The 22,603-nt window shown below is 33.6% G+C and overlaps 3 protein-coding genes across 4 annotated transcripts; all 3 read right to left on the bottom strand.

Moving 5' to 3' along the window:
- Nucleotides 1–491: 491 nt before the first annotated feature.
- On the bottom strand, nt 492–4,569 carry LOC128985552 (peptidoglycan recognition protein 1-like). Its single transcript, XM_054405150.1, has 5 exons — nt 4,530–4,569; nt 3,691–3,953; nt 2,885–3,009; nt 994–1,083; nt 492–786 (listed from the first exon to the last, which is right to left on the bottom strand). The coding sequence occupies exons 2-5, from the start codon at nt 3,933–3,935 to the stop codon at nt 686–688; spliced, it is 561 nt and encodes a 186-aa protein (XP_054261125.1). The 5' UTR covers nt 3,936–3,953; nt 4,530–4,569; the 3' UTR covers nt 492–685.
- A 1,248-nt stretch (nt 4,570–5,817) lies between these two features.
- Nucleotides 5,818–9,608, bottom strand: LOC128985553 (peptidoglycan-recognition protein 1-like). Of its 2 annotated transcripts, none has more exons than XM_054405151.1 (4): nt 9,527–9,608; nt 8,625–8,877; nt 6,828–6,964; nt 5,818–6,023 (listed from the first exon to the last, which is right to left on the bottom strand). In XM_054405151.1, exons 2-4 carry the CDS (start codon nt 8,852–8,854, stop codon nt 5,881–5,883), a joined length of 510 nt encoding a protein of 169 aa, XP_054261126.1. In that variant the 5' UTR covers nt 8,855–8,877; nt 9,527–9,608; the 3' UTR covers nt 5,818–5,880. The 2 variants fall into 2 exon arrangements, with proteins under 2 accessions (XP_054261126.1, XP_054261127.1); XM_054405152.1 differs by lacking the exon at nt 9,527–9,608 and adding an exon at nt 9,322–9,340.
- Nucleotides 9,609–15,034: 5,426 nt separating this feature from the next.
- On the bottom strand, nt 15,035–21,104 carry LOC128985080 (peptidoglycan-recognition protein SB2-like). Its single transcript, XM_054404458.1, has 5 exons — nt 21,019–21,104; nt 19,757–19,900; nt 17,706–17,885; nt 16,055–16,182; nt 15,035–15,255 (listed from the first exon to the last, which is right to left on the bottom strand). Exons 2-5 carry the CDS (start codon nt 19,897–19,899, stop codon nt 15,035–15,037), a joined length of 672 nt encoding a protein of 223 aa, XP_054260433.1. The 5' UTR covers nt 19,900; nt 21,019–21,104.
- Nucleotides 21,105–22,603: the final 1,499 nt, after the last annotated feature.

Genomic DNA, 22,603 nt, shown 5'->3' with positions numbered 1-22,603 from the left:
TCCACCTTGCGTCGTAGGGGAAAGACGCAGCCATTATGGCACGTTTGCTACACTGTATTGCTTGTTATATGAACATAGAACGGACAGACATTTTCCAAATACACTATTATTTGTTGTATATTTATTGTGCTCAACTGTTCAACTAAATGCTAGAGTGATTGTAAAACTATTTGCTTTGAGTATTTTGTTTGTTTGATCGCTAATTTCAAGATTGAGATGTTTATGTTTTGCTATTCCCTTTACACGGCTATAGATTAACAAGTTTTGACATTTTAATCATTATAAAAATAATTTATTAAATAAAAGCATGAAAAAATGCATTGACTACACAAAAGATTTCAAATTAAATCTGAAATTGGGGTGAACACCGAAGACAGGAAATAGAAAACGTAAAATTAGTTTATTGACATATACTTTTTCGAAGTAAAACAAATTGCCAGATAATTAATAATAATTTTTCATCTTTTAAAACTAAGTAGAAACCACTATGTTCAGTATTCTTTTATAGTTGCAGGTTATATTTTCTTTTATTCTTGGGGTTTCTAATTTAAACCAACCCTCTATTCATAACTTTTTTTGTTATATACTAAACCATTATTTATATTTAGTTACTTTACATTTTACTATTAGTAAATGTAAGCAGTTGTATAGCTTCAACCATTTTGCCATGACCAATAAACTATAACTAATCTATAATCCTGAACATTGGACTTATAAGTTGATTTTTAATTCCATATTTGATAAAATTCAGCAACGTGACGGATGCCTCCCAAAATGGAATGGAACCTGAAAAAGAAAACCGATAAACATCTTTTCCTAATATTAAATTATTAATTAAAGCAAATGGAATATAAAACGCATACTTATTTGAAAATGCGCATTTAATGCAATAAAAGGTTACATGTTTGGTGTTGCTAACATATAATAACAGACGACCATCCATTTTATTGTGATCATACAATTACATCAATACTAGAGAATAGTACAATTTACCTTCAGCAATTTTTCGTTGTGTAAATTTTTTCTTTCGAGGCAAAAGATCAACTTTCATACTGGAACATAAGTATATTTTCTTGTTCTCACCTACGCACATACACAAACATAGACATACTTATAATATAGCTATGCTCTTTTCAATATAGGTAACAGAATGATCTATATATTAATTTGAAACTGTTTTTCTTTGTGACAGCTAATTTGAGAGAACGGCTGGGTGTAGAAACTCGGTAGGGGTCTCTAAAGAAAGGTCTTGGTCTGTAGATGAGCCATCAAAAGAGAAACGTGGTAAATTCGTTTGGGGGGCTCTGCCCCAGTGGCCTTTAAATTCCCATCCCATGTTATTCTTATGGAGGAAAAACGGGCTTTGTCACAGCTAATTACAGAGAAAGACTGGGCGTAGAAACTTGGTAGGGGTCTCTAAAGAGAGGTCTTAGTCTGTAGATGAGCCATCAAAAGAGAAACAAGGTAAATCCCCTTGGGGCTCTGCCCCAGAGGCCTTTAAAGTTCCCTTTTCAGATTTGTTTACATTACGACCATATAATATTACAATATTACATACATTTACACTACTTTTGAATGAAACAGCTGTTAATATTTAAATTGTTATTTACTAAATTTGTCAAAGTTAAGTATTTGCAATGGTTTTTCTTCTGATTTTAAAATCGATTTTCTTCTGAATCGTGCCATGTTTTGCAATATATGTTCTATTACCAAATCAGTGGAAAATCCTAATATCACAGTAACTCTTAAAATTATTTCTTATTGAGTATTATTATATCTATTGTCTGGGTTGGTTTCTGCCTTTTTTACCACTTCTTGGAGATTACACGTAGACGATATTCTTTGGCGTATTGCATCTGTAGTAGACGATACTTGGTTGGTGTAATTTTAAAAATTACAATGGAAAAAGTGAGAAATACTGGACAATTTGATATACTAAAAATAAAACTGAATTAACACTGTGCTACATTTCTTGAGCAATAATTGAAAGAGCTGATTTGCAAACAATGAAAACAGGAAAGTCGTAGAACACAACCAAGTACAGTGGAAGAAATAGAAATAATGTTTGTTTTTTTCATTTATAATCGTTATAGACAACCTAATGCGGCTATGAGTGGGGAAAATTTGTAGAAAACACTAAAAAACAAGGTCAGCTTTTGAAAAAAGATAAGATATTTACAAAAAGTTTTGATTTTATCTAATTGCTGTGTACATCTTGAGTATTTCCATAATCTTTGAGTCGACTCTTATAAAGTCGTCGGAAATTATGACTGTTATTCGTTTTAAAATAACGCCTGTAATGCTTCACAATTGCTCGAATTCGAGCAACAGGTACACTAGTTGGTACTGATGATAGAAAATCGGTGATTACAGTAAGGGCATAAGTTTATAAACAGTGAGGTTTATTCGTATAGCTCCGGAACTGCAATATTAGCTTATATTGATTAGTTTATTTGTTATTTACTTGTTTGTATAACCACGACGTTATCATTTTCAACTGGTTTTGTATGGAAACAATCCAAACCCTGGTCCTTAATTTACTATTTAACGTCAACATTTTGTTTTAAAGCATTCTAATTGATAGTCCAGTGGATGCTACATTCGGTGTGATGCAATTGTCAAACAACGTATAACAAATAAAACCCGCTTGAGAAGATTCGTTGTCAGTTTCACGTATACATTGCACTTAGGACATAAAATAATTAGAGTTCAGTGTTCTATTAAATTTTTCCAAACTTACACAACCGAAAACACAGTATTTCAATAGAAACTATCGATATTCTTCAACAGAAATTCACAGTTATACATAAACATTACCATAAAATTCAAAGGGAATCGAAAGTTTAATGAAATTTTATATGAATTTACAAGTTAGGTGACTTACGTTTGTCGAACTTTCCACAGTATGCAATCTCCATTATGTGAGGACTGTCTGGTCCATTTTTGTTGTGGGGTCCTCTGGTGAACCCTCTACCTTCATACATAATACTATACGTCCCCACGGCAAAACTGGAACAGAGAAAATGGCATTTGGAAAGTTACTATATTGTAGGATTACCATTAAGAGGTTATCTGACTCTTTTAACATTGAATTCGCTTGGCCACATGGACCGCATGAACGAATCAACGAACGAAAGTGAACGAATCAACCAAAGCAAGGTATGAGTCGGTAAAGTCATTCACAACTGTAATGATAAATATATTTTTATGTGATCAAGGAAATGAAGCCGAGACATCCCTAAATTGATGTCACATATCGTTAGTGACTGAACATTCGACTCACCAAACACTACAACCACAAATAAAAAGTATTACACAAACGACTTATTAATATTTGGGGATAATTTTATCTGTAGGACGGACAATCAGATTAACTAAACTTAGTACACTCATCCAAGTAATTGAATGTGACTTAAGTTTGGGTTTGTTTACATAAAAAATACATAACGAAAGAGTGTTAATCAATGCCTCAAAGATTAAAATGGTTCTGTTAAGGAAGAGGCTTTTAGAGTCTGTGGTCTTTTTCTACATACAATTTCATATACTCATAGTATTAGGATGTCGATTTTTAAATCAAGCCAAAAGCTCAACCTTATAGTTTTTGGTAGTTGGAAGTCCTAATGGAATAGCTAAATATTATTGTCAAATATGAATCATATTAGGACGTTCAAGAATTACCGTTGTCATTACTTGAACTTTATATCTTCAGCGTTCTCTTCCACCATATGTTGCGCCTGGAGGTTCTGGAGCTGGATCTTGTTCTGATGAATGTTCCTTCCCAGGGGAACACCAGTCTCAGTGAACCGCAGGAGCAGGACCGGGAGTTCCAGAGGGAGTGAATGTTTCCGGTCGGTAGCTGGGATCGCACCCCAGTCATTTCTCTCGATAAGTTTTATCTCAGGTCCGTAGTTCTCTAGGTCGAGCTTTCTCACCATTGTGGCGATTGTATTGGACTAAAAAATGTTTTTCTATTAAAATATAATACAGTAGAACGTTAGAAAGTCCTCATTGGGATGATCAAATATAACTTTTTATTAATGTTGACTCCTTGGAGAGGTTTGCAATTACATTGAATAGTGAAATAAAAAATCTAAATTGTTTGAGAATTACAATACCCTCATGGGCTTCTTGTTGTCAAGAGTCTAAAATGTTTTTTTTTTATATGTGATTTCTATATATGTGTGTGTTGGTAATGGATGAAAGAGAAACTACTCAACAAACTAGGGAGATTTTCATAAGGGTGAACGCAGCCAGCTATGTTACGTTACTTTAACTTCTTCCTTTTCATTTAAACTTACATTGTCGTAAAGGCAAGTAGAGTTATTATTAAATTTAAGAAGATAATTCATTGTATCAATAATAAATTTAAGATGAGGTTTTTCACCTGCTATACAAATATGCATGGTAATATACCTGCCAAAAACAATAAATCTTTACCTAGTTTATAATAATAATAATAATTGAGAAGAGTCCTTTAATTACAAAGTAATTTAAAAACCATTCTTGTCATAACACTTGTGTTGACTTACCAAGCAGACTTGTGCATATAACTGCCATATCCGGAATGAAATAATCTAGTAATTGTACTGAAAGTTATCAAGAGAGTGATTTTTAAATGTATTAAGATTTGAATCGATTATGTTAAATGTGTTTTGTCATAGATATGGGCAAATATATTTCCCTTATTAGGTTAGTAAGAGGGAGGAAGACCTTAAAATATAATACCACTATACTCTTGTATCGTTTAATATATTATAGTATGGTATAGTATTGTAGTAGGTACTGTGAGAAAAACAATAATGTTGTCATTGGTTTACCCAATTTTCAAGTATCTATAATTTTATACTCGAAACAGATTTGAAATATTCAAGTCAGAAAATAACCTGTCAGTGAACTACAGACCCTTTCGTAACAATATTTTTGATTTTTATATGAGTACTTTCGAGTTACTTTATAGAGTTGTTTACACCCCTAACTACTAGGCTGTTTTGACCAATAGGTTCCATTGGTTGGAATCGATCTTCACTCAATTAAAACAGTTATCATGGGTTACTTGGTTGTTAAGTGTACTCCGATGAAGTGGAAAACAATGAAAACAGTAAATACCTTAAACAACTTTACTAAAGTCAAATTTTAATAATGTTAAAATAGTGCATTGACAAATCGATCAATATAAGTCCTCATTGCATCAGTGATATGCAACATTATTGTTTGTTAATTTTGATGTTCCGTTAGAATTAGCAATATTCAATACTGCATATTTTGTCTCTTAGATAGAGATGTTTAACAATGAAATATCACTTTTGAGAAGATTTGTAAAAAATATAAAAATTTAAATATATCATCCATATTTTGTAACTAAAGTTACTTAGATAAATAAGCTTACTTGCGTAGCTTAAGAACAACTCTTTATTCCAAAGTGCTCAATTAAGTTTACTAATTGTCGTATGAAAATCTGATCTTAGTATGTTTTATACTAGAATATTATTGTAAATAATAATACAACAAAAGATAGATTAAATTAATTCTTACTGTATTAAAAAAAATTGCATCTTTAAATGCCTCCAATCAAGAAGTAGTCAAGAAGTACTCAACAAGTACAAGTAATGATTTCGATTAGTATAAACCTAGATTTTGCGTAGTTTATTACGAGGTTAATCTATATAAATGTGTTGAAAGGTCTTATATTGTAAGCAAACATCAAATTGAAGCTAATAGATACACAAATATGACAATCTTCTTTCACATTGTAAAATATTCTAACCGTAAATCACTACCGGTATTGGATGTATTCAAATATACAATGAAACACAGAACTGGTTACAATATAAAAAATAAACTGTTTACTGAAAAAGAACAATGGTTAGATCGCAGAGGAATTCAAATGTTAAAAACTTTTACGTTTTCTGGGAAGGGGTTATGCATAAAGTATGATAGTTTATAGTCCTGACTTATGAAGTCGTTTTTCAGTCCATGCTTAATTAGTGTCAGTGCTGATGCGAACATTTCATACGGTGGAGGCCCTGAAACATAACATGGTTTTAGAATCATACGTACGGAATCGAAATCAAACATTTCGATACGTTCAATCCATAAATCCTAATAAAACAGAATAACACCAAACTTACTGATGAGTAGTGTTTCATGCCCTTAAAAAAAATACCATTTTCTGAATGCAAAACATATTTTAAAAATGGGACGAACAGAAAGATGACATAACACCATCAGATTTGTACTACATAATTTTATCATTTACATTGTGCCTTGTACAAAGGCATGGATATTTGGGCAATCAATGTTGCCATCATCATCATTAGGCGTAGATTGCCGAAATTTGTTGAACCAGGCTGCATCGAAGCAGCGTCCTTGTATCGACTTTAATGTGGTTACACCAATAAAAGGGTTCTTTGTGTGAAACCAACACAAGGGAGTATGTTTAATCCATGGTATAATGTTTTAATGTGTTTTATGACAGAAAGATGTTAGTCTCGATTTATTTAGTGCAAAACAACAACTCATTGAGCAAAATGGTCACCAAGAAGTTAAGATGACTTAGTCTTCGTTTCCCCCCCCCTTCGCATAGAAGTTTCTTAAGAACATGTGAACAAATGACATTGACTTAATATGCAAAAAAATCTAACATGTCTTTGAAAATTCTGACTTGTGCTATATGACACACAAAGAGTCTTATGACTGTTTTGAAACAGTAAAAAATATCAAAGGGTTTTATGCAAAGAATTCTTGCCAGATTGGTTCTTTGGGAATTAACATTCAACTTATTTTGCAAAATTTCCTAGCGTTAAACTTTTAAGAACAATAATACTTACTTAGAATGGAGGAGTTTGTGGCGAAGTCCCCAATAAATGAAATCTCCAACCTGCCGCGTTGTTCACCAGGTTCAAAAGCAGTTAAACACTTCCAGCCCCTTCCCTCGTAAACTGTTCCGTAACCACCAATCAGAAAACTAAAACAAAGATAATATACAAAACTATCAGGTAAAAGCAAAATCGTACACTTTGGTCAATCAAAATGGTCAAAAAATAAGTTTTTTTGTGGTTGTGGCCTGTACAAGAAAAACTACAGTTCAACAAAACTGTAAACAAAAATTATAGAACGTGAATTAATCGAGTTTAGGAAAGATGCGGACAAGGATAGTTGGGGACATGGAAAGTTAGGGACAAAAAGGCTTGTACTTTGGTATGTGAAGCAATATTTTGTGATGATAAACAACCCCTTAAATATCGGTTTGAAATAATCCAAGATCAAGGACTCTTAAGAAGACAATTTACGGGGCATACTCTGGGAAAAGAATCGTTCTCGGAGCTTAGTCGATCCCCCCCCCCCTCAGCTCACAACCCTTTTTGACCCCAAGTTTCCTTGTCCCCATCCATCCGGACACCCATTAATCGTTCAGTGATTCCATTGGAGCTGTCTAAGCCTATCAAATGACTGTTCATTTGCCTGCTTGATTTGAAGGTGATTAGGGAGTCTTATTTACATAATGTACGTGGTTACTCTAATATAGTACCAATTTCTTACGTGTTAAAGAACATTGTTCCCAATGCAATCTTTGTTATAATAATAAGTTTCCTCCTCAAAAATAAATTACCTTTTTCATCAATCAAATACATAATTCAAAGACCAAGCCAGTATGCATTACGGTCTGTCCTACTGTAAATACTAGGGGTGTTGTACGCAAAATCTTTGAAGAAAAAAAAACAGAAACAAATGTTTATATTATTATTACGCAGTAAATTGCTCTTGGATGTTTATGCTTCTATCTTTATGTTTGGAAATTTTATTTATTTGAGAATAGGCCACTAAAAAAAATATTTATTAGGTACCTTGTAGCAGAAAACCTAGGTAGGTATCCACAAACCTAATGGTATTATAGGGCAGGTGCTGTGGTGGGGGAATTATTTGTTTGTCACCTGCAAAGACACATGAACTTTTCCTAGGTAACCTACCTAGGCTTTATGTCAGATTGTCCCTCTGCTATGTGTTGGTCACCTACCTAGGCTTTATGTCAGATTGTTTCTCTGCTATATGTTGGTCACCTACCTAGCCTTTATGTCAGATTGTACCTCTGCTATGTGTTGGTCACCTACCTAGGCTTTATGTCAGATTGTGCCTCTGCTATGTGTTGGTCACCTACCTAGGCTTTATGTCAGATTTTCCCTCTGCTATGTGTTGGTCACCTACCTATGCTTTATGTCAGATTGTCCCCCTGCTATGTGTTGGTCACCTACCTAGGATTTATGTCTATTGTGCCTCTGCTATATGTTGGTCACCTACCTAGGCTTTATGTCAGATTGTGCCTCTGCTATGTGTTGGTCACTTACCTAGGCTTTATGTCAGATTATCCCTCTGCTATGTGTTGGTCACTTACCTAGGCTTTATGTCAGATTGTGCCTCTGCTATGTGTTGGTCACCTACTTAGGCTTTATGTCAGATTTTCCCTCTGCTATGTGTTGGTCACTTACCTAGGCTTTATGTCAGATTGTGCCTCTGCTATGTGTTGGTCACCTACCTAGGCTTTATGTCAGATTGTGCCTCTTATATGTGTTGGTCACCTACCTAGGCTTTATGTCAGATTGTGCCTCTGCTATGTGTTGGTCACATACCTAGGCTTTATGTCAGTTTGTCCCTCATCCATATGTTTATCCTGCAACATCCTCAGCTGGTTGATACAGTCTGTTCGGTTGTTACACTCCTGTGTCCGAGTCACTGTTAACACTACCCTGTTGAACGGTCGTGTAACCATAGTGCAGTCGACCGGGTCCTTGGCCATCCACTCGCTCCTGGCCACCAGATATAGGAAGCCGTGGTTGTCCACAGTGATCACCCGGACCATGTTTGTGTCCTAGGATTCGTTTCCTGGAAGCGGTAGAAGGTAATTTAAATTTTAAATTTGTATAAATACTTAACCTCTGGATAATATTTATGCTAAATTATTAGTATCGGCCATCTGGCACAAAATTTACAAGCTGCGAGAGTAACTATATAAACTGTTACTGGGGGAAATCACAAAAAATGCATTACAATTTTAACCGTAGTTCTTATAGCATTGCGGGTTGTACAACTTCGTTCAAAATTAAAATTACTATATTATACTAAATTTTTATCCAAATAAATTCCACAGTTTTTGTGAAAATCTGTATGCTATGTCTTTTTCTTGTAATTTTATGTGTTTTATGGGCATATTACTATAAACAAATCAAAATTGAAAAAAAACATCTGGGGTACAGTAATGTTCTTATGAGTGTTATGTTAGGTTTTTACCTCTTTACAGAGTTTTGTACAAAAGGAAAATAGTCATACCAATTTGCAATGATTTTTTTATTTTTAAATAACCACCATATGAATACTGTAATTCATAGATAAATTAACTCAAACTCAACAAAACCATTCAAAAGTATAACTATTGTAGTGATAAAATTGTATTTCTGATGCCACCTTCACCACTTGAATCCACTTTTGTAAAAAAAATTAAGTTATTTTCCATCATTTCAATTTTAATACTTACAGTACAATACGAATTAATTCAGAAATGTTCAATAATTAACTTGTAACTTAACAATATTTTAACCTAAAAGTTTGACTCCTCATGAATCAAAACGTTATCAAAACCACGTCAGATATCATTCGATTTATCATTGCTATAATCTAGACCTACGAAAGATAATTACTTTGTAACATAAGTAAGCTTTTCTGAGTATAAGTCTAGCACATCTTGTGTTGTGGTGTCATATCATTGTAGTATTGTATTTTATTGTTAATTTAAAATATATTCTAACAGGTAAATTTTGAATACAAAAGATGCATACAACCCTTTACAGTCATAATTTAAACATAAAAATTACAACAAATAGGCTACTTTGACTGACTCGTAGTTTGGTTTCGTTGTAATTTTGTTCAATCAGATTTGTAATTTAGACTACTATTTAGATCTAAATGATCAAGAATTATTGAAAAAATAATCTTTTTCGTGTATTTATGAGTTCAAAATATTGATAGTTGAAATGTATTTTAAGTATAAATAGTGTATTTTTACTTTTAATTTGGTTCTGATTAAAATTTAGTCCGACGCTGCAAACAGCATTCTAAAAGGTAATTAGGGATAACTATTGTGTAATAAATACTACTCTTTATTATTCTTTTATTGATTAAAGTAGTAAGTTGAAGAAATATTTCTTTTAATCAAAGGTGTTTATTTTGCCATTAAACATTAAATGCATGACGAAGCTTAACATTTGATTCATAACTTAAGCTTTTTTCGCAAACTATTTTACCATAGCTTAAATAATGTCGTATAGCTATAATAGATCAACATAAAACACCATCGCTTAAAATGGGTTACCTAAAAACGTTGAGTAAAGGTGCAAGTAATCATAATAAACTTTCCACTTTATAACAATCTTAAAAGTAAATAGTAAACATCATTGGCCCTTAAGTAGACTTTCGATTAAATTGATTCATATCCTTGCCCCAAGTACGTTCGTTAAAACCGCTCTTATCATAAAAGATAACGACTTCTTACCCTCTAAGAGCTCTCCGATGTTATGGTTTAGCCATATTGGTCCTATACGGAGTATATAATCTTTATTGTACACAACATAAAATTGTATACCCGTGAAATGCACCCATGCGATTTTGTAGGATGGGACATTGCAAATACATCAACTTGTACGGCTTAAAACTGTCTGTGATAGATTATGAGAGGTAATTTTTATTTTTTTTTAAATCAATGTATATTAAAACTAAATAACTTCTTGATCAGCATTGTGCGTGTTATTAAGTTTACGGAAAGTAAATAAAAGAAACGTCTTATGACACTTAAAACATATATTTACGCTTTTACTGTTACTCAAAAGACGGTAAATATACAGAAAAAATGGTAAGTGGTGATCGATTTCGATTGGACACTCCAATCATCATCAGACCCAATAGGCCTAAAATAATGTGTAACAATATTTAATATTATGATCAATATCCGTGAAAAGATAGCTGTTTTCATAGTTATCTGATAAATGAAAATTAAAAATCTAAATTAACCAATTAAAAGTTCAAAGTTCAACCACCTCATCCATCCGAAACTGTACCTCACACATTTAACCCTACAATGAGATACAAAAGTAACAGTTATTCTGAGAGATCAAACAAAACCATTAGTGGCAGTTTATGGTTTGTGATGGAGTCCCGGGGGTTGGGTGGGTAACGACCTCCCTAGGGGGAGATCTCATCGCCAAACAGCTCATTACAATACTTCTCACTCCGATACCTCTCTATACAGACGTGAGATGTCACTCCATCGCTTACTCACTCACTCAGTAGTGGATAGAAAAATGTATTGGGTTTCCAGACATATGACGCCTAAATAACTGTATACATATAGAGCTGTATACGTGACACCTAAATACTGCAGCACGTTTGACAATTTTTAAAAAGAAAATATCATCATCAGCTTATAATAGATTTTCTCAAGTACTAATCTTTGAAGAATCTACATTTATTTAATTTCCTTAGAATGTCCTTTTTTACCAAACCCATGATATTTCAGCAATGGACTTCCAGCGTATGCTTGCCTTTGCACTCTGCTGGAGAGCCAATTTACACATTGTCACATATTTTTAATGATAGTTTTCACATATGTTTGAATGTGTTAATTTCATAAATCCTTAGTTTGTAGCTTATTGAGTACGTTGTACTAATTGGTTCCATTGTCAGTGATGGTACCTAATCTAAACAACATTGATTGAGCTAATGTGTGTAGGTAGTATAAAATCGATATTTTTGAAGACAGGCTTACAGAGAAATTAAACCTAGTGTTTTGTTGAAGATTTTACTGAATATTACCTTTGGGTTGTTTTTACTAAACATTTTAACTAAGGATGCACACATATAACTATTTATAATTGATTTGTAATTGGCGAGAGATGCAATATGTAATGAATGTACCAAATAATCGTCTCAAGAGATGACTACATATCTCGACACTCCACTTGCATAATGATGTCCACTGAGACTGATCCGGCCTCGTTACATCCGTAGGGATCCATGTATCTTATATCCTACATTCGTTAGCTATAACTGTGGGCTGAACATCTTGTTAGCAGTGGGAGTACAAAATGCTCTATAATGTTGTAAAAAGTGTCACTTTTCTGTTAAAACATGTTGAAAATGAGTAACGAAAACAATCTACGAAACAAGAAATTGGTTTAGTAAACAATGAGAGAGTTTAACATTGTTTGATAGAGACATATGTAACGGAACTTAAATATAAGGTTATGAGCTGAAACGATCTTAAACTTACCAATAACATGGTTACAATATAGTCAAACTGTTTAAATAGTTAACTACCAAGTTTAAGAGTGAATTTTAGGCCCAATATTTAGCAGGGCAGTACCATTGGCTATATACCATAGTGTTTGTGGCATAAAGTCAATACTCTTTTTGGCATACTATTTATTTATTTATTGAACACCAACGGCAAACACCATTTTACATTGGAATATATACAGATAGGAAAATATTATAAAATTTGATCATTAACAGAGGAGTAGAAAACAATATTTAAAACTAATTATTACATGGCAAAACAATGGATATTGATGTTACAGAAAAATATAACAATGTATAAAAAATATAACAATAACAAAATATAACAATGAATGAACTGTAGTTGTACCCTTTAAAAACTTCACTTCATTAATATAGCTTACTGCACCTTGGGCTATTTTAAGGGGGGCTGTAAATTAAGATCTACTCTGTACACGTGCTTCGCAACAGGGAGAGCAAACAGATAATAGTGCTGCACTCTGTTGTTAAACCTTGTGACTTTTTAATGCTATTAAACATTATTAAACCCAAATTATTTGTTTAGTTGAAACAGCTGTCAAGATTCTTCGATTCTTTTTAAATATGAATAACTATAAGGTACACATGGGAAACTCCAGAGCCACTATGGCAGAGCCCAATAGGATTTTTGAGATAAAAATATACCTATATGTTAATAGGGAATATGAGCTATCGCCATGTAACAGTTCAGACCAATTCGACCAGTAGATACTATGTGATTGAGCCCGGAACGAGCTAACAAACAAATTAACAAACATACACACAAACAGTACGAAAATATATTTTCTTATGTTACCTACTCACTTCCTTATTACTTTTAAAGTCATATTTTGTACCAGTGAAGACTATTTTAAATATAAAAATCATAAATCTGTATAAAAAGACATATTGAACAGTCCACAACTTCTCCATCAAGAGGTTGTAAAAGTTTGTATTGATTAGAATATATTCTCGTACAAAAATACATTTAAAAGTATATAATGCGAGTTCAGGCATTCCGGGGCACAAGCGATACCAAGGCCAAATAATATATCTGCGATCCCCGGAGACCTTGATTTATGGGTGACAGCTCAACGTTGCTGGCAGAAAAACCAACCCGGGCGCCGATTGGTCAATCACTTCAGGGACCTTTAAATTTCGGGTTGGTTTGATACTCTTTAGTTGGGATTTAAATCAATTCACCAAATAATAAATGTCTATTTTTCTTATTAAGTTTTGCTACATGAATGCATATTATCTGATTTGCTGACAATGATTAGGATGGTACGTGGGGGTTTTAATGTTTAGTTATGAATGATATCAATTTGGTTTTTACACTTTTGGAAGTTAAATTCATTTTCATTTTAAAAATTTAATTTAAAAAAATATGTATTACTAGCTGTAACCCGCGGGCTTTGCCCCGTTTAACTTCTTAATTTTCAAGATTATCTCGTTCGCATGGCTCAATCACGTCCTGGTTGAAGTTTGTTCGCTACGCTCACTCACCTTTAGGATGGAGCTCGTTCGCTACGCTCACTCACCTTTAGGTTGGAGCTCGTTCGCTGCGCTCACTTGCCTTCAGGTTAGCTCGTTCGCTACGCTAACTCGCCTCCAGGTTGAAGTTCGTTCGCTACGCTCACTCACCTTTTGATTGCAAAATAGCTGTTGTCATAAATGTAAAAGAAATAATAGTGCTGCACCCTGTTGGTAATCATTGTAACTTTAATGCTATTGAACATCATAGAACAGAACCAACTTGTTTAATTGACACAGCTGTTAAGATTCAATAATTCCATTTCTCATAAGGTTAACATAAGAAACTCCAGAGCCACTGGGGCGGAGCCCTAAAGGATTTTTGAAATAAGAATATGCCCATATGTTAATCGGGAATGTGAGCTATCATCATGCCAAATTTCAGCCCAATCCGACCAGTATTTTTCGCGTTCACTTGTCACAAACATACATCCATACATCCATACATCCATCCATACATCCAAACTTTCTCATTTATAATATTAGTAGGACTAACGAACAATATTTTTGTTAACACCTTGTAATGCAAATATTTTAGTGACCATTTAAAACCAGCTGTTAGTTAAGCCAAATTATACTCATGCAAATGTAAAACGATAGCGTCGGGTGCTAGACTTTGTAAAGTTAAAACATAATTTCTAAACAACCGAAACCCCAAATTAAAAATTATGGTTTCGACATTCCCTTCCTTTCAAATTGATATTTCACTCAAAATAAAACGTCATAAAAATACGAATTTTGAAATGAAAAACACCCTCCCACGTTTTAATATAAGATATTTGAACGCAATTGTCATAAGATATGTTTTAATACATAACCCCTTGTCATATGGTTAACAGCTGGCACAATATGTGGTATGGGTTATGTCGTGGTTTAGCAACAAGGTCCACATTATGGACCATCTGACAACATGGAAGGGTTACATATAAAGCAGGTCCTTGTTATGGACATTTATGAAAACATTGGAAAACGATTATGCTGAGTAAACATAATATTTATACACAGATAAAAACGCTTATGTCTTAAAAGCCTAAAAAAGTAACGGCCCACCCTTTCCAAGAAAATTACATTACCATTTTGTACGTTTTAAATGGCCAACTATAAACACAGAATATGTCTTGGAGTATCATTATTTGAGATATAGATTCTTGTTTTTCCAATAGTTTCAGTCATACAAAAATATAAAAATCAAGATTGAAAATTTGCCATGGGTTATCCAATAAAACCACATTTGAATATAAATATTTAAATCAACCATATATTTATTGTATCTAAGATCATCTTTGACCTCCACTAATGAGAAATCTTTTGAAATAAAGCCTTCTTTGACGCCATAACGTAACAGGATTTTCAACAGGCAGTATAGTTCAAGGTTGGGCCTCTTTGCTGAAAATATTGAACAATGCATTAGACAGTTTTATGAAAAGTCGCACACATAGTTATATATAATCAATAATATTATTTTTAAACATTATAAAAGTTCCAATCTCAATTACGATAACATACAAGCATAGCTACAGTCGCAGTTGGGAATAAATGCTACTATGATTATAGACAGTACACAGTACCCTGCAATAGAAAAATGTAAGGAATGAAAATTTAAAAAAACATAAAACTTATAAAAATTTGATTTATCGAAAAATATTCTTTACTATGTGTTTAATGTGTGTTCTTTAATGTTCTTTACTGTGTATTCTGTGTTTACTGTCGGTACGACCCGTTGAAGTGAAAATCAACTACAGTACAGTTTTTTTTTGTGCTGCAAAGAATAGACGTAATCTTCAGATCTGAATGTATTTCCATTTAAAACCTGACTCTTTTGGAATAAAACTTAGGTTTTGAGTTACAAAATTGACGAATAACTCCAAAAACTTAAAAGTATCGTTTGACACGTAATTTAAATAAGTTCGTCTAACTAATTTAGAATATTATGTGCTACTTTTACAGTTTAAACCTTAGGATTACATATGATAAGGGATATTTAAACCTCAAGATGTGCTTGGACCTACTTTTAAACTATAATTGATTTATAGTACAACGAATACTTCAGAAAGTGAAACAAGTAACATTTATTGGACAATTCTGACGATCCTGTGTCAAATCTATTAGATCGTTAAGCACTACTTGTTTCTCGCACAATTTTGATTGTATCATATGTAAAATGAACTTAACTGTGACTACTTACTGTCGTGTTTGCCTATATAGGCGATGTCAAGCCTGTGAGGGTAGTCCCTGAGGGCTTTGAGTGTTCGGGAAGACTGAGTACCGAACCCTCGACCTTCATACACGTTGTCATCTTCTCCTAGTAGAAAACTGGAATAAGATGTATATTATTTGGTTTTTACAATCGATGCCAGTAGCAACTATTCATAAATGCTTGCAAAAGTGGTACAAAAACACAAATCCTTTGTGTAAATGCCGGGATCGGACCAGTTCCTCTGCACTGAAGTCCTAGTCACTAACCAATAGGCGATAAATACACTATCACCTTGTTAAAGACAAAAACACTGAACTTCTCTTTAAGCTTATAGAGATAATTTATTGTATTGTGAATGTTTTCCTAGCATAAAATAATCCATACATATAAATAAATGTAGTGAGGAACCAGAAATATGTATAGTCTAATTTTAACAAACTGGAAATAGGAATAGTTATATCATTGACTCAAAGATTATATTGACAACAGTTTTATTTTAGGGACTTAGCTTATAAGTAAGATTTAATACATTTAAGGAACCAGCGAATCAGGGGGCATCGTTTTGAAATCTATCCTTGTGTGTGTTTTGTTCGAAGACTTGGTAATTTAGAAAATGCAACCAATACAGATATATTTATATTTTTGGTTTTCGTACGCGTTCTATAAAGGCAAAGTAAATCGCAAGGAAGATATCTTGAAAGCTACTGTATTTTACAGAGTTCACTTTAATAATGAAATAATACAGGGTGTTTTTAAAAGAATGCCGAGATTTTAAATGGTAATTGCTTGGATACTATTCAAGGTAACTAAACGTTTTATACGTCAAATTGAAGCTAAAATAACTAAGTTTTGTTTCCCGTACAGCAAGGGAGGAAACTTTGGCCTTGGTAAGCGTAAAACAGGTGCGGGGTGATAGGCCACTATTGTGACTCATACGCCAGTCGCCAGTACGACGTTTACGGCGCAACAGAAGGCACAGATTGTAATCTGTAGTTCGCAGAGTTTATATCCATTCCTAAATTAAACGAAATTTAAATCTACTTGATGATAAAGAAACTTGAAGCTGGTTTAATGAGTTTCGTGGCACCGAAGTGTTTTGAAAAGCCATTCACCTATCAGGCTAAAAACAAACGATGACATAGTCGAAGAAATCCGACAATTCTTCGTCAGAAGCCCGAAAAAATCGATTGCTCGACAAAGTCTTCACTTTAACAAACCTAAATTGGTCACTTTATGATGTTATCTATAAAAGATAGTCTTTGTACCGAAAAAGATTCAGTTAAGACATCAGATTAACATGCCGATCGTCCTAAGCGTACAGACTTTGCCAGTTTTACGCTCATATAAGATTGATGAAAATCAGAATTCTATTAAATCATTCCAAATTGTATGAAAGAATGAGAAAAAACTTTATTCTTTTCCCTTCAATTTGACGTTTAAATCGTTTAATTATCTTGAATAGTCCTCTAGCAACGACCGTTTGAAATCCCGGCATTCTTTTAAAAACACCCTGTACTTCCAATTACACTTAAGGTGACCCTCCTTGTGTTCTCTTATAATTGGAAATAACAATTAGTATTTAAGCATATTTAGTTTAAGATCTATTACGAATTATATTCGATCAACGTACTGTACTCACTGGTATTTTATGTCCAATTCTTTTTCCTCCATGTCTTTTCTCTGCATTTGCCTCATTCGTTTAGTACAATCCCATCTGGTGAAGCAGTAGTCTGTGTCGGTGTAACTCTCCAACATTATTGTGTCGTAAGGCATACTTTCACGGATGATACCAGTTGGCAAAGTCGCTCCCCACATCTGTCTAGAATAAATATTACTAAATAGTTTGTTTAAATAATTGACATAGCTATAAAAGATTATATAATTGAAAATTCAAATATTAATTGTTTTAAGCCTAAAACTGTTATTTGAGTCTTCTGCTTATTTCCAATCGATTAATTAATTACGCACTACTACTAAACATAATAGATTAATAATAGTAAAAGAAAAATGGCCCTAGTAATAAGAAAAACAGATGTCATATAACAACAAAATAATAAGTAACATCCGAAACAACTTTAAACAATTTGAAATGCGTAGTCAATTAATAATAAGCTAATAGAAAATAAATCAAGTAGTGATATATTTCCAACCTAAGATCGCAGCAGGAAATCAACTTAATTTGTTTTAACCTTTACAAGAACTTGACTCTACAACGTATAAACATTTTCATATAATTTCTTTAAAGAAGTTGGATGCCTCTTTAAGGGTGCGTTCACAAAGAAAGCTGGTTACAAGCGCTTGTTGGCAAGCGCTTGCAAGCTCGAACCGGCGTGAGAAAAGTCAACATAGTATCAAGCGTGTGCGTTCACAGACAAAGCTTGTGCTGGCTAGCAAGCGCTTGTTACAAGCTCTGACAAGCACGCAAGAACGTTTCGTACTTGTTTTTCGGCGCTTGTTGACCGAACCAGTCAGTTAAAAACTACTAACAGTGCAGTATGAATGTCGATGAGTTGATAGCTCAAGTATTTAGAGCTTCCAATTTCCAAAAAAATATATTACCCACGTATTGTGGGTTTTCCCTAGAATGTTCAATACCGTAACCAATAGGACAAATATAACATGTATGTATTAAGATGATAGACTAACACATTTAATTCAATATTAATTAAGTGTTGGATTTTTATAGATGAAACTTGTATACTTTATTTACCTAGAAAATTAAAACATTTGAATATATCTCACAATATTATTTGCATCATAATTAATCAGCTACATAGGGTGTTTAAAACTCCCTTCGAGTATTTTTTAGGTATTATTATTGGTCCAAAATTCGTTCTGGCGCATGGATAGGTTGCTTATGTCAATTCCCCCAAAACCTCACTACAAACAATTTTTTTGAGGATGTAATTAAACGTGGTTAACTCCATTCTCATATGAGAAAAAGACCTCACTCTGGCCACTTTCAATTTAGGAGATAGATGGTGGTATTCCCCGAACCTACTTCTTCCGCACATTGAATGAACACCTACTTTCCTTCTACGAATTTTCAATTCTACATTTTCAATCAAAAATAACTCTTCATCACAAGGTATCGTCTCAACCAGAGCTGAGACTATACTGAGCTTGAAATGCAAGCGTTTGTTGTGAACACACAACAACATTCTCAAGCGCTTGGAACAAGCACTGAAAGTAAGTTACTTGTAACCAGCTTTCTTTGTGAACGCACCCTAAGCCGGGTTTTCCTAGGCGCGGAGTCGGCGATCGGAGAGAGGAACGCGGAGAGTGGACTCCACTTGTCTTAGGCAGTTTAATGTTACTGTTTTCCTAGAAGCGGAGCGGAATGCCATGTTAATTTCAATTCCGCTCTCCGCGTTCCTCTCTCCGCTCGCCGACTCCGCGCCTAGGAAAACCCAGCTTTACCATGCACTTGCTCGTCCACGTGGGCCACAGAAGCCTGCACGTATTCAGTAAAGCAAGGTGTGAGCCGGTAAAATACAAGAGGAAATTTGACTGATAAAAAGGAGTGGCAGGTACCAGAATCCAAACCCATGACATCGTTGCCAATAACGATGTAAAGAACTACATGAGTTGTTTATATCGTTGTGTTGCCTAAGGCCCAAAGTCGGTGGCGCTCCCAACTGACCCACCAACTCACCTTCTTATTTGATCGATGCTAGTTATCATACTTACCTAGTTATAATATTCATCGTGGGGTAAGGTTCTATCTCATCTGGTTTTGGCCACGAGCTGATGGGAGGGTCGCCTTCCGGTTCTGGTGCTGGGGTCTCGATTGGTTGTATGGAACCTTGAATCCCATTGTGAGAGAATTCCATTCTGAGAACATTAATATCTGGGTAAACATCAGGCCAAAAGATTGTTTTGTTTCTCAACGACATTGAGATCTTTAAAAGTGTTTTTGTAAACGTGCGTTCTCAATACTGGTCTCGTTACGAACGTTGACCTTTAGTTTGACTGTGTTATGAATTGGTATACAAAATGACAAAAGACATCTGGTTACAGATCCTACTAGAGATTAGCAATCTTCAGATGTAAATGTAAGGAATAAAACCCCATAGCTACAATAAGAAAATGAATTTACAGCATCCTTATACAATAGTACTAACCTCACGTTGTACCATAATATACAGGAGAAGTATAATTCAAAGATCGCTGATTACATATGCTAAAACTACAATAATTTGCACTGAATAAATCTATATATTTTTACAGTAAAACCATTACAAACATAAAGCATTGTTTTAGAATGACATACAATCGCACTAACAATTAATTATTTAACGTCTCTGAGAGTTGTGGAAACAAAACGTTATGCAACGTACCGTAGATTAAGGTAATGATATCATAATGGATAATCTATAAAATTCCAAAGAATTAATCTGTAAATTTCAGTTTTTACTTCACTTTTTTGTTTTGTAGGTAACTGAGGTACCTAATCTTTTATACAATAAATTCTATAGCTTTGTTAATTATTTTAAAATCATACCAATAATTGAACTTGAAAGCCCAGTTTAATACGAGACAGCCTGTTGCTGGAGTTGTTGGGTTAAAATTTAACACATTAGCTTAAATCATACATTTAATTAGTAAGTAAATATCATACACGTAAGTATAACAAATTCTTCTCTTTGTTTATTTTGATGAATATTAAAGATCGTCGACAGTTAGATGGTAAACTTTAATACTATCGTAAGTAAAAACGACAACTAAATAACAATAAAACTAGATCTTTCAAAGACGAAAGAGCGAAGCCTTTAGAATAGGTTTTGACTTAAAGCATAAACAAATAAATGTACTTAATATGAGCCTTCATTTCATATAATAACTAAATTTATTCTATAGATATTAACAGTTAGCACAATTAAACAGAAAATTTTGTTCAGTATTAAACACAAATAATGCATTAAAAGTAAAATGTTTACGTGTTTACTTACCTTTAGTGATTACTGATTATATTATGTACCTAGGTGGGTAATAGTTGGTGAGAGTAGAAAATATAACTGTTTACAAAATGTCCATTTTTTCCAACTGATTCTAAAGGTCAGGGACCTAAAATTACATTAAGTTCAATATATTTTACCCCGTTATCTAATATTATCAGGTCTATCTCATTTGAACCTTATCTTTATTGTGTAGTATCTAGAGTAGAGACCATTTACAAAACTTCTGTCGAAACACGTTGGTTAAGAATTATTTAGCAATCTAAAAATGCATGGTTAAATTGTGCTTGGAAAATAATAAAGAGGACATTTTGGGTTCAACATAACAATACATAAATAATATTACTTATCAAAAATTTTTTTGTAGTTTTGAAAGCGATTCGGATTGTGTTCAGGTTGTTAAGTAGTTCTCGAGTCAACTTAACTTAATTTATCTCGTTAGGGCACGTATTTACTACCCGGAATACAGTTATCACAATACGCATTTGAAGTTAAATCTGTTTCTACACACCTCTACCACGAAGCAGATACTTTAGTCCCAGGTTACATTGATGTCCCAATTCATTACATTATTAAAACACAAAACAGAAAATGGAAATCCTGCAGTATAAGTCTGTAAAAGTGGCTTATTTCATATTCTCATTGAGAATATTCTGAATATTTCTGCATAGATCAGATGCCTACTTTGGTATCTAAAGACCACTAACATACTTGGCACCCATTGTCCTCATGTCGTTCAATACTTGGTCAGTCCACCTCAGTTTCGGCATTCCCAATGGACGTTTACCTCCAGGTGTGGCTCTCCAAACTGCATACAATCTTGTTCCTTTATTCTCTATTCTTAGCACATGCCCTATCCAACTTAACCTTCTTCTTTTAACTATTGCAACAATATCTGGGACGGTGTATAGTTAGTTATCTTAACTCTCTACCTTATTCTCCATATTTGTCCCTCCTGCACTGGACCAAATAGTTTTCTTATGACTTTATTTTCAAACACCATGAGTCGGTTTTTATTTTTCTTTGACAATACCCATGTTTCACTAACATATAACAGAATAGGTTGAATTATTGTCTTATATAACTGTATTTTGGTTCTGTGAGACAATACTTTAGATGAGATCAACTTCTTGCAGGCTCCCCAACACTTATTGGCATTCGATAACTTAGTTAGTATGTCTTCGTCTTCTGAGTTTCTACTATTTACATGTACTCCTAAATATTTGAAACTTTCTGTACAATTTATAGTTAAGTTCTTTATCTGTATGTTTCTGTTTCTATTGTTTACTTGTCTTCCAAAGTTAATGATTTTAGTTTTTTCGAAGAGTTTTCTAAAGACCACGAACATAAACAGGATAAACTCAAAATCGTAAATATAAGAGTTTCTAGCACACACACTAAAAAGAACGAATTTCAAAACCATCCTTACAAAAGATACATTAACCATTCAAACACCGCCTTCACTTCTGAAGAAGTTTCTAATCGCATTTAAACTTTTAAAAGCTGAAACGACAATGAATTCTGCCAAAGTCATTTGTAATTCTTATTCGGAGATTTAAGTGACGGGCCGGGTTAATTT

Source organism: Macrosteles quadrilineatus, unplaced genomic scaffold (genome assembly GCF_028750875.1).
Source record: "Macrosteles quadrilineatus isolate MER2022 unplaced genomic scaffold, UCM_ALF_1.0 Scaffold_2__2_contigs__length_208266976, whole genome shotgun sequence".
Taxonomy (NCBI): Eukaryota; Metazoa; Arthropoda; class Insecta; order Hemiptera; family Cicadellidae; genus Macrosteles; species Macrosteles quadrilineatus.
The sequence above is the reverse complement of the archived record's forward strand: the minus strand, read 5'-3'. Positions and strand labels throughout refer to the sequence as shown.